Source organism: Drosophila innubila (assembly GCF_004354385.1).
Source record: "Drosophila innubila isolate TH190305 chromosome 3R unlocalized genomic scaffold, UK_Dinn_1.0 2_E_3R, whole genome shotgun sequence".
In the NCBI taxonomy this organism is placed as follows: Eukaryota; Metazoa; Arthropoda; class Insecta; order Diptera; family Drosophilidae; genus Drosophila; species Drosophila innubila.
The window spans coordinates 5,827,132-5,839,798 of record NW_022995380.1 but is presented as its reverse complement, the minus strand read 5'-3'; the positions used below and the strand labels follow the sequence as shown (position 1 = coordinate 5,839,798).

General features: G+C 41.0%; 1 protein-coding gene across 15 annotated transcripts in view; it reads left to right on the top strand.

Moving 5' to 3' along the window:
- The window catches only part of LOC117789921 (protein lap4), a 65,626-nt gene extending 59,448 nt beyond the window's left edge, over positions 1-6,178 (top strand). For 9 of the 15 annotated variants that reach the window (XM_034629125.1, XM_034629124.1, XM_034629122.1 and 6 more), the window contains 4 exons: positions 23-158; positions 575-754; positions 3,390-5,022; positions 5,698-6,178. In XM_034629125.1, the coding sequence (XP_034485016.1) occupies positions 23-158; positions 575-754; positions 3,390-4,973 (1,900 nt within the window). In that variant the 3' untranslated portion in view covers positions 4,974-5,022; positions 5,698-6,178. The remainder of the gene's footprint in view (positions 1-22; positions 159-574; positions 755-3,389; positions 5,023-5,697) is intronic. The other 6 variants (XM_034629119.1, XM_034629116.1, XM_034629117.1 and 3 more) reach the window with 5 other exon arrangements.
- Positions 6,179-12,667: the final 6,489 nt, after the last annotated feature.

Sequence of the window (12,667 nt, the reverse complement as noted above, 5' to 3'; positions counted from 1 at the left end):
GTCTCGTTTTTCACCCATGCAGCGCCGAGAAGCGCGCCTCGTGGCGTGCAGCACGTCTGCGATCGCTGGAACAGGGCGCCGTTGAGGCCCAGGATGTGATCAAGAATATGCGCAAGATGACCGACGACTTGATCACACACGAGTCCAGGGCCAGCGAGGTAAGTTACAGTTGCATGCCACACACTTTTCAGTTCAGACTAACCAACTTTCAAGCGAATCCCCCAAAAAATATACAAAATGATATGCCTGAGGATTTTGGCTGAGCATTTTAACCAGCAAAAATTTAAAAAGAAACTTAAAATGTTCACTATCAACCCATAGAGCTACATGGTTTGCTTTACTAACCGCAACAAGATACTAAACGAACAATCATAAGAATGTTTCATGCTCGCAAATGTTACTAATGAAGAGCCAGAGTTCAATCAAAATGTAACTAAGGCGAAACAGTTACTGAAAAGCTCAACAAAATTTTAGTTCTTTTGGAAAACTATAAAAAATTAAATCATTCATAAAATTAACTTCTATCTCTTTCTCTCACACTCTTACACTATCTCTTTCTGTACCCATGAAACAGCCGAAAATAGTCTTTCCAAAAATTGCCATAAAGTCTAGCGATGGTCCGGTCATCGTGCGCGAACGCGAGAAAATACTCGATGAGAAAATCGTGCGACGCACTGAGGAGGTGCCCTGCCCCATAACGGGGCAACCTCAATTGCGCACCGTCGAGTACATAGAAAAAATCATCGAAACGGAGGTTAGCTAACCCACAAAAAATCAAATAAAAAGAAAACCAACACCCAAAATTATCCAACCTCTATCTAAGTATATACACATTTAATTGGCACCAACAAATTGAGTTTCGTTTCGTAGCAAATGCAAACGCAAATGCGTTTCACATACATTTTTGGTTGAAAGGCGCTTCTGTTCTCTACGTTCTTGTAGTTGTACTCGCATTCACGTACTTTTGCACCACCGAAAAAGAAAAAGAAAAAACACATTAAACTTGCACTGCACCGCGCACTCAAAACTTCACTTCGTCTATCACTCGCAATCGCATCATTGTAAATATAAAGCAAACATTTCATTCAGATTCGTAAACACAACACGCTCTTAATTATTTTATAGAGCTCGTGATTTTAATGTTCTGCCTGCAGGCTATAAGCAATAACAGACTAGAGACTGTCGACAGTTTTCCTTCTAAAACGTATCTTTGTATCTTGAAAGTGGCCCACCACAAATGCTTGTTGTTGTTGCTGCTGTTGAGCAAAGCAAATTTTAACATCCACACAGCTTTCAGTTTCGCAGTGGTTATGTTGACATTGCGCGAGTTTCTTAGTGGGCGGATCAACCACCCACTCACACACTCACCCCGTCAACCCACCCAACGCCCACCTGAAGCTGTTGCTGAAGTGCAGCGCATAAAAAGGACAATAAGCTACTTTTGTAAGCCACCTACGTGAAAAGGTTGTCAGATTCTCAGCGCTACAGCAAAATCATTTCAAGTTATTGTTGTATTTTAAGTGCCGCGGTTTTAAGACTCCCACCGACCCTTCCATCTCCATCTCCATCTCTCTTCCTCCCCGCCTATTTGCTCACATCACGGTACTGTGTCAGTTTTGGGCTTAACCTTCAAAGAGTTTCATTGTGTGCTGGAGCTTGTTGTTGTCACGTGTCTATAAAGCGATGACGACCGCCACTGTTACGCTTTTGGAGCTTGATTCTTGATTCAGTTTAAGTATGCAAACGCATTATAATGACGCGCTGCTTTTTATGGCCAAGTCCATTAAAATTAAAGCAAAAGTTTTTGTTTTGCGATGCCCGGCGTTGCTTTTAATGATTTCGATCGGAATAAAAAACCAACACGCCGCAATACATTTTATGGCCAATGTTATGTTTGGCCACAAATCCGAGTTTTAAATCGCTTCTGTTCGCTATGCTTTTCAATTTGTAGGCGGAAGGAAGCGCTACAAACGAGACTCGGGCTAGAATGTCAACGGCACAAAAGTTTCCGCCTGCCTGCCTCCTAGTCCATGCCCCCTGTCGTTTACTCCCGCTATTCGAGAGCAGAAACTTTGCCCGAGGCACACAGCCAACGCCCCAGGGCTGACCCCAAATGCACTGCGGGAGGCTTGCAACCATTTTCTCAATGCGGCGCCTGTCAACGACAAGCCTTAGCTTATCGTCTTTCTAAAATCCTTGTACTTTGACAACCAACAAGAGGCCACGAGCAACGAGCAAACGCAGGCAATTTTGTGTGCCATCGTTTGTCAGCGGTCCTCATATCACGCATACGCCCCGAACTTTGTTCGCTTTGCCAGCAAACTGCTGCTATTTTAGAGTTCAAACTTCACATTTCCTTGGGGTCCGTTTGAGCACATTATTCCATATGACATATTTCACACTGACGCTTCATATTTAGTTTCATTGCATAGCACAAGTTCTTTCGTTTTCTGTAATCATCATACTATATTCAACAATTTATGTACTTTTTATAACTAGTTAAATATTTAGACTAAATTCATAAAATTTAAAAAATTCTAAAATGTTATGTACTGTAAAGTGAATATAAAATTACTGACTGATTGAACATCTTATACACCATGCTTAACTTACTTGGCTTAAAGGAAAATGATTTTATACAGACGAACTTCTCATTAATGTAATTAGAAAGAAGAATGAATGGTTATTTTTAACCTTTGCATTAGTAGTATTTTCAAGTTAAAGAATTTCGTCTGTGAGCTAACTATAAATATCATATAATTTAATCTGTATTGCACTTTTAACACTAACTATGTATATAGTCACTTTCACATATTTTATATTACAAGTGGAACAACATTTATGCACTCTGTTATAAATACATACTTATGATCGATTTTTCAATGTTGAAATAGAGTCAAACAATCGTTTAAATAGAATTGTGCATTCCATAAGTAAATATCGTATAATTTAATCTGTATTGCACTTTTAACACTAACTATGTAAAAGTCACTTTTATATATTTTATATTTCAAGTGGAACAACATTAATGCACTCTGTTATATAAATATACATACTTTGATCGATTTTTCAATGTTTAAATAGAGTCAAACAATCGTTTAAATAGAATTGTGCAGTCTATAAGTAATTTAAATTTTTCAATCGATTGATAATTCATGAAATGTAATTGTCTGATCTTATTTATTTTATTTATGAGTTGTTGGGTTGTTGAATTACCGAAATAGCTTCTATGAGACAGATTGAACACAGGTTTTATTGAGACATTGAAAAATCGGTCTTTAAATTAGTGGCATGCCTTTTGGGTTATGGTCTGTGCTCGTTGCCAGCATATTGCTGCCTTCATTAGTTGCTAGTGAAACCATCAACGTATCGCATTCCAATGTACATAGGTGGAGACCTGCAAGGAGCGCATCATTTCGTTGGAGCTGCAAGTGCCGGAGTCAGAGGATGGCTCACTGGACGATACGCAGCCGCCATTTGAATTGCAGGCGGATGATGATTACGATAACGACGATTACGACGATGATGATGACATTGAGGAGGAGGAAGAGGACACCGCCTCGATAGTTACTGTTCAGGCGACCAGTGACAAACTGTTTCTACGCCACGATGCGGATGCCTATGGCCCATCCTCCATTGAGAGCGGATCGTCGGGCAAAGTTCGCATCAAGGCCACGCCGTTGACTTTGCACCAGACGCTGGCCAAGGAGACGACCATCGTGGAGGTGCTTAACCCCGTCATTGGCGGCGATGGGAGCGCTCGTACCATCCAAGTGAGTGGTTCGCCCTTCGACCGGGATGAGCTGGGCGAGGGGGCAGCTTCACTGTTGCACAGTGAAACATTTGTGTTGCCCACTGGCGGCAAGTCGGAGCTGTCATTAAATGCAAAAATGAAGAATGTACTTGAGGAACTGCTGGAGAATGAACGCGTCAAATTGAATTTGCAAAAGAGCCTCGAGGAGCAGAGCGATGACGAGGATGAGGAGGGTGAGAATATATATGTAGATGCGCGTGATGATGAGGAGAGCGCCTATGGTGATGCCATGGATGATGTTGTTGACTTTGGCATTACAGCGGCGCCCGCAGGTGGAAACAAAGCTCGCGACGATGCCAAGAACGGTAATCAAGAGCTACTAGACGAGCTGATAAGGGACAGTAATCGCAACACCATTATTGGCAAACTGGCCAGCCAATTGGCCATGAACGACGACGACGATGAGGAGGATGACGAGAGTAGCGATTCCTCGGACGATGATAGCGATGATTCCGACGAGGAATTTATTGACGAGTACCTAAATTTTGACGCACAGGTAATCGAGAATCTCAATACGGGGGCCACTGGTAGCAAACTACAAAAGTCACAGACTTACACCACTGTGAAGCAGGCGGATCCAGAGGAGCAAGCCGCGTCCGCAGTCACGTCACCCGGTGGCAACGCTGGCGACACGCTGGCCCAGCTGCAGGCCGAGCAGCGTGCTCTGGCCGAGATCTCAAAACAGCTGCGCAAGTCTGTCGAGGATTTGCTCAGTGCCGATGGCGCCTCGGTGGTGGAAACACAACGAACCTACACACTGCCAGCGTCCAGTGACAGCGCTGCCGTTGTCACCGTCACGGAGGTGGTCAAGAAACAGAAGAAAACTGCACGCCAGTCAACGCCTGGCGAGTCTGGCGAGGCTATATTCAATCGACTGCTCAGCGCCGGCGAATCCGAGCGTCAGATCTTCGACCAGCAGCAGGGTGAAACCATTACCACCACCACAACAACCACAGAGGCATTGCCGGCCACGGGAGCCTGTGCAGCTGCTGGTGAGCCGAGCACCAGTGTGGTGACCACCACACGTACTGTTTCCAACATTGTCACCAGTGGCATTCCCAGGCTTGAGGCAAGCAAACAAACCAATCGCAGCAACAACAACAGCAACAACGGTAACAATAATCGCAGCAAAAACAAGCGCAAAGGAAAGAAGAAATAGACGAGTGCATAGAACGATAGAGAACGACAAATTGCGCATACGACACATGGTCTGTATGGGAAATTAAGTATACGCATACATACAAACAACATGCATAGATGTATGAGCATACGTGTATGTACATACTCGTACATATTTCATGCAACCCATTATCATCACATTCCCCCCTTCAGCTCACCCTCCCGTCGCCCGTCGGCCTTTAACATAGGCTCAGTCAGAACATATCAGCACGTTAAGAAGCATTGTAAAATATGCCGTTAAACATAATGTACGTCTCACATATATACTACTACATATAAACTATATGCATATGTATATAATTAATTGTTTAATTAATTGTGCAAATAACTTGTTGTTGCATTTAAAATCTCATTTGTTACTAATCAATAAGCAAAGAAATTGTGCGCAACATAATGGCAAGTAAAAGAGGATGAAGAGAATAATGAAAATATAATAGAAAAATAAATAGCAAAAACAATTTAATTAAATTAATTAAAGACCCTGCAAGCCACATTAACCACATTTAATCCAAGAACATCGCTGGAAAAATCTCACAAATTGCGATCAACAAAAATCTTATTTAATTGAATTAAATAATTTGATTTTGTTTTGTTTTGCATTTACTCGTCACACACACACACACATTTTGCATTTACTTTGTCATTAAGCTTCGTTGTACATTCCTCAAGGCAAATTCAATTTAAATATTGCGTTTTTGTTTTAGCACAAAAGTTAAGAATGGCGTCCAGCCGATGAAAGTATTTGCGTTTCGAAGGCCCCTCAATCTTATTAATTACCAAACTATGAACTCCGAGCATTCCGACTGCCCATCTTACACTGGGCCTAAGTTTAAGGACTAGCTCTAAGCGACGACACAACACATCATAAGATAACACTAAACTATACAACAAACGAGTTGTACATTTTGGATGTTGCATTATTCTACTATAAAGTAGTTGCTGTAGTTGTAGACGTTGTTAATATACGATAATACAAAGCACAATTACAATATACGAGGTAGTCAGTTTCTAAATACATAAATTAAAAAACTGTAAAAAACCAATACGAGCAAAATGATATAATACCTATGATATATGAGCTATAAATATAATAATTAGCATTTAAGCGAGTAAAAACCATTTTTTATAAACTGACAAAACATTGTGGCAATGTAATAAACAATTCAATTCATTTTTATTTTTAAATCAATCTTTTACTGCTCCTTCGGAGCGAAATGAATGCTGATGCTGCTGCTGTAATTATATCAAATGGACACAGCTCGGCTTTTGGCTTTCAAAGTTGTAGATTATGGACTGGCACAATAAAGACCGTCACGTGCTTATTTGCAGCATTTTTATTTAATTTTTTCACATTTTTTGACTGGACAAATGGAATGAAAAGAGCTTATCGAGATCACAGCAAGTTCTGTTTATCATACAAATGCGAGTATTTTCAGTAGTAATTAACGAAGGTTTGTATATTATATATATAGATAATGAAAAATCATATAAGAAATACAACTCTTCATTCTCAAGAGAGACCACAGTCTTCATCTAAATGTATTGACTCAATGCTGCTTGAGCGGAAAGTGTGTTTGAGTCACGTAGTCAGCATTAGGTATTGGTTTTCAGATGTTGTGAATCCTGTACATATTTATGTATTACGTGTATATGTCGACTTGCTTGTCGAATATTTAAAGGAAATTAAAGGCAACCAATAAACAAAGTGTATCTGCGAGTATCTTCTATGCAATGCGAATGCTGATGCCTTGACAGACAGAACAAGGCTGCCATCTAGCTAAATGGCATGAAACGGAAGGCGTTGCCAGTTTAGAGAACGCACAACAAAATGTCTTCCGACGTTGTCTATTGAGGTAGTCAAACAGATAGACAGCTGGCTGCCTGACGGGCGTACATCTAACAAGAGCATCTGATGGGCGTGGTAAGTAGGGAATGGAGAGGGGGGATGTCTGCTGTTTTGCTAATGTAAAAATCGTTAGAGTTTGTTGTGCGCTCAAAACACATCAACTCTCTGACAACGTAGCAAGTTTCTACCGGAAGCGCTTGACACCGGCAGCATTGAGCGTTACCGGGCCCACGTTGCGTATGTGCAATGTGCATAATTCGATTTGAAGTGCGCACTGCAGCCTGCATATGTACCAAAAGTATATGTAATGCACTCGTTCGTGCATGCTGAAGATACCTGCGTCAGCATTTTAAATATTTAATGCCAACCAATTGAATAACACTACACGGAGCTGGTCGTCGGCTGCATTTGTTTGATGATGCTGTTGCTATTTTTGATGCTGACGCAGAAACCTTGTTGCATGCGCAAATGGTGCAAGTGGCAAGTGCATAGTTCCTGCACCGGGCAGTTTCAGTGCTCGCTGCGCAGAGCAAGACAAATGAATGCGTCAGTCCCTACACCTCCCTAGCGCCCCTTGAGTTTGCCCTTGAGTTCGCCCACATTTGCATTTATGCAACACTTCAACTGCAGACGCTGCGGGCATTTTTGGCAATGTCGCATCAAATGCCAACAGAACAGTCCGGAACCATTGCACCACCAAATGCGCTGCGCATTAATCAAAATCTCATTTTCGTGGACGCCGCCTGATGATATTGTTACTGTTACTGTTATTGTTATTGCTATTGCTATGTGCATTGCATTGAATTGCTGTGGGTCAAAAACAAATGCAGTTTGTCGCGCTTTAATGCACTCCACTGATCCAACAATGTAACAGACGCTGTTGTCCCTCAGCCAGAGGGCACAGTGTGGTTGTTGAGCTGCGGGGTGGGGGGGCCGTGCTGCACTCATTACACGGTCTGTCTGCGCCAAAATGCCAACCAATTGTCGTCTCCCGTCACATTTAATAGGATTATGCTTGGTTAAACACACAATGTCCCTGCCCAAGCGACGAAAAACCTTATGATGCATATACACACACACGCACGCACACACAAATGTGTGTTCATTTTTCTATTTGAGTTGGGTGTCACACAAAATTTACTGCATTTGCTGTTTGGAATTTTTCACATTACACACATTACACATAAATTCCGTAAAGATGCTTCTTGCTGTTCTGCTGCTGGCAGTCGTCGAAGCCGGTGAAAAATGTCCAGTGTTTGTTTGTGCAACACTCACATACATACTTATACTCTAGCAGGCAGGTGTCCTGGTCTGGTCTGGTCTGCTCTGTTCTAGTCCTTGAGCGTGCTCGCCGTGCTGTTTGCCACCGCCAGTTGCTGAGTTATCTGGCAAATAATGGAACGTGCTGAGCAGATGATGCGTTTTCATAAATTTTAAATAAAAGCAGCAGCTGGCACCATAATCGCAAGGAGCAGCAACAGCAGCATCTACACCGCGGTCCTTGACGTACCCAAACGTTTGTGAGACTGCATAATTTCCCATTTTAGTTGATAGTTTTGCTTTACGCCACGCACTTAACTAGTCAGCAATTAGTAAGTTTTACTCATTAATCAAATGGTTTTTAAGCGATAATTAAATTTATGCGAACCAACAATAATAGACTACAGTTGAATGGAGTGTAATTTTTGATTCCCTCCTTGCGTTGATTTGATAAGTCTTCTAACTTTACAATAATGTTGTAAATTCAGAGCTAATCACTTAAGTCCTGCTGTCAATTATCACTTCTGTTTATGACAGTTTATGAATTATTGTCATGTTTAGATACAGTATTAAAATTAAGTAATTATATTTAATTAGTTTTCAAAAGCATTAATTGGCATTAACCGCAATATATTTTGTATGATTTACTGGTGACATTTGAAATATTAATATGTTATTATTGGCTACAGTAAGTATATAAAGTTTTATATTTATTACATTAGGTTAGGTTGGGTTGAACCCGAAGGACCTCACGGGTCCAAGCATAAGCCAGTAAGACCCTTAGTGATCCGGATGTTTATAACATTAATCTTATTAAAAAAGTATCTATAAAAAGGTTACTAAACCAAAAACATACACCATTTTTATAAATTGCAATAATTTTGTTATCTTGTTATATAAAGTAGCTACTTAACATATAAAGTATATAGCTAATAATTTCCACTAAGAAGATCTCGAATTAAGAAGTCTTTGATTAAACAAATTTAATAAATTACCCTACTTTACTTTACCCTATAAGCTCTTCATACTATTTTCTAATACTTTAAAGATATTTATCTATTAACTCGATATGCATAGGAACTGAGTGAATAAGAAATTATATTAAGAATTTATTATCTCTGGTTAAATTTCAAATAACTAAATTATACACAAAATTAACTATTGGACAACATTTCTAGATTCTTTTTAAATTTATAGTAAGAACCAGTTTGTTTATCATATATTTCAACATTTGCAATTATTTAAAATTAACCCATTGCATTAGTGTTGGAAATATATGAACTGAGGGATTTTTATATGGTTTACAGGGTACAAGGACAATGAACAACCAGTTCGACAGCTGTGGCAGCGCATAAAAATGCAATTCCCATCCTGCAATTTTGATTGCACCTCCTGGCTGAAATGAAAGCCTCGACGTGGTGTTCCCTACGCTTGACATTCTTGTTTTTGTAGTTGCTCCTTTAGCCTGTTGCTGTTGGTGTTGCCACTGGTTGTGGAGCGCATGCGTTGGAAAGCCACGGAATTGTTGCAGTTGGCAGAACAAAACATTGCCCCTAAGAAGGCCAGTTTTATCCGTTTGGCTTATCCAAAAGCGGCTGCCTTTATTAGCTGATTGTGTGGGCCATGTCCCCAGGGCAGTGTTCTTCGTCGGCGTTGTCATCGTCCCCATCGTCATGGTCGTCGTACTATCTTCGCCTGGAAGGCCTACGCGAGCCTTTGGATTTTATTGTTTCAATGCCTGGAAAGCGTCGCTTTTGCTGCTGTTCGAGTAAGCTTCTTTTTTTTCCTTTTTTTTTCTTTTGTATTTGTTTTTGCCATGCTATCCTCTGCCCTCCGACTCAGCTTTCTTGACTTGGCGTCGTCTTTCGTGGCGGCTGCTGCTGTTGCTGTTGCTGCTCTGCAATTGCAATTTTCAAGGATAAGGATATGCTCGAAACAGATTTATATGGAGGGCTCAGTACGTGCGGAATTTATTAATGCTGCCCCACAGCAACTCCTAGACATTATAGGTTTCCTTCAATAGATATCCAGTATCGGGCCGTGGGGCGAACCATAACAAAGACTCCCTGCCGGGTTATATACACGTAAGGTGTGACTGTGACTGTCATATTGAAGTTTGCACATCCACAATGAGCTGGGAGTTGAATCTAACGATGAGCTTGTTTGCCCGTCATTTGAATTAGAGGATTCCAAATGTAAATAGACAGCTCGATTCGTGGTTTCTTTAGTTCTGTGGACCAATCCGGTCTCTGGTTGTTTCGATGAACCAAGGTACAGAAGTCACGGCAGGTGTTGCTTTAGTCAGAGTCTGTGAATCGAAACAACTCTCACGTATTCGCATTAACGAACTTCGGTGCTTAAAGTGCAGTCGAAAAGCAAAAGGGAACCACCAGCACCACAGTGTTAAAGTTTATCTGTGTTTGTTCAACTGTACCACAAAGTTTGTGCCTCGACTGCGTGCTGAGAGCTGTATTGCTGGTAATGAGGCATCCAGAACCAGTGTGAAGACAGCGGCTATTTCTGGCCATGAATAAGTATTTGTTATTGTTCATTAATGAATACACAACATTAATATTGAGTAAACGTCTACAGTACAATTCACATAGTTGCACACTCTTTAATCTAACTTGAAGTCAAATTGCTGATAGCTCAACTTCATTGATGAAAGCCAACTTTTTCAAGTAGTTGCTAAAGTAAGAGAATCCACATGAGGTTTATTTCTCTTAACTCTCAACTCTTTCTTGTTGGAAGAAATTAATGATAAAGTAAGGAGCTGCCACTGCCAATCGCAGTTAGTGTTTGGACATCATTGACAGACGGACCGCAGCTCTTAAATATCTTTCAATTATTCCATATTAAATTCCTTCAATTACATTCCAGTCAAGCTGAACTCCAGTTAATTAATTTGCATGCAAGTAAGTATGAACAGATGGATAAGGCCGCAGTTCACATCCAGTCACTTCATCTACGCCACAACAACGTCAACGACAACAACAACAACAAAAATCTGATTAAATTGGTTGGCAAGTGGAGTAAAAGCGTTGCGGGCACAATTTGCATACATTTGGTTTGTGATTATCAAGCACCACAGATTTAAATGAGGACGTGATGCTGCAAAGGAACTGACAGAGCCGAGGAGTGATGATCTGCTTGGTCCCACTTGCATCCTGCTGCATGTGGTGAATTGAGTGACGCGCGCTCATTAATATACGCAACAACAACAGCAACTGCAACTGCAACATCGACGTCGACATCGAGAACAACAACTACAACATGAACATCAACACAAACAGTTCCATGGCATGGCCGAAACCATCAGGGATGGTTTGATGAGGAGCTTGTGGTTATTTAGCCTCACAGTGGTCGCTCTTTAGCCTTTGCCTGCTTAACGTGGATTGTTTGGCTCTGTCTGGTGTGTGGACTCGGGCTTTAAATCATTTGCCATTTTTTTTTTTACTGATAATTCTCTTAATTGAAATGTTATTAATAGCGCGTAAAATTATTGCAAACGAGTCTCATTTGCCTTTCGATTCAGCATATTGAAATGTTCACTTGGAAAAAAGTTCTCAAATTAATTTAATTGCGTTTTTAGCACAGTTGAAACTGAACTCAAACGCGACGAGTTGCTGTTAAAGTTAAAGCTGTTCAACTGTGACTGAATGACAAGAATGTAGAAAGAAAATGTTCTAAATAATCTAATGTCGATTCAACTTTAAAAGCTCCTCACTTTATTTAAAGTAAGCACATAAAAATTTGCTACGGATGTTCTATAGTATGAGAAAGTTTCAAGATGTCCACCAGTTGGTTTCTTCTGTCGAGTATATACAGCTCGGCATTCATGACGTATGCGTAATATGCTTTTCTGCCAACGTTAATGAACTCAAATTGCATTCTTGTCCTGGCCGTGGAATTGTTAAACTACAACAGCAACAACAACAACAACGACAGCTGTAGCTGCAACCAGCATTAGTTTGTTATCAACGCTCGATTGCTGTAGAAAATTGAAAAATATTGTCGCTGCGCTCGACGCTTGTCTCAAAGTGGATACAGCTTAGTGACAGGAAACAGCTGCTGCTGCTGCTGCTCCTGCTGCTGTTGCTGTTGCTGCTGCTCTTTGCCAGCATCTTTAGTTGCTTCCCGCTGTTCTTTGTTGGTAATGATGGATTGTGCTCTGTGCGTCTTAAGCTCACACGCACGCCACAGCCAAGAAAAGTTTGTGCTCGCGGTGCCTACGCAGCCAAAGACAATCCTTTGGTATACTCGTATTCTCTTGCAAGTATAAGCACAATCTGCAGCCACTTCCATTTTTCAACATCTAAACTTTTTGTTTGGTTTTGCATGGCACCACTGTAACCCATCTACCCACTTGCCCACCCCCTCCAACTACTCCAATATGGGTCATACTCGCTGTAAGTCGTGCGGGTTGCCTGCAGATAAACGCACCGCTTCCTCCTCGACTAACGACACCAACTTGCCCCAACGCCATTAAGTTTTTTTGGTCGTAAAATAAATCATTTTGATCGAGTGAACGCTGTCCTCTAAAATATTAAAGCGTAGCTTAACAACGG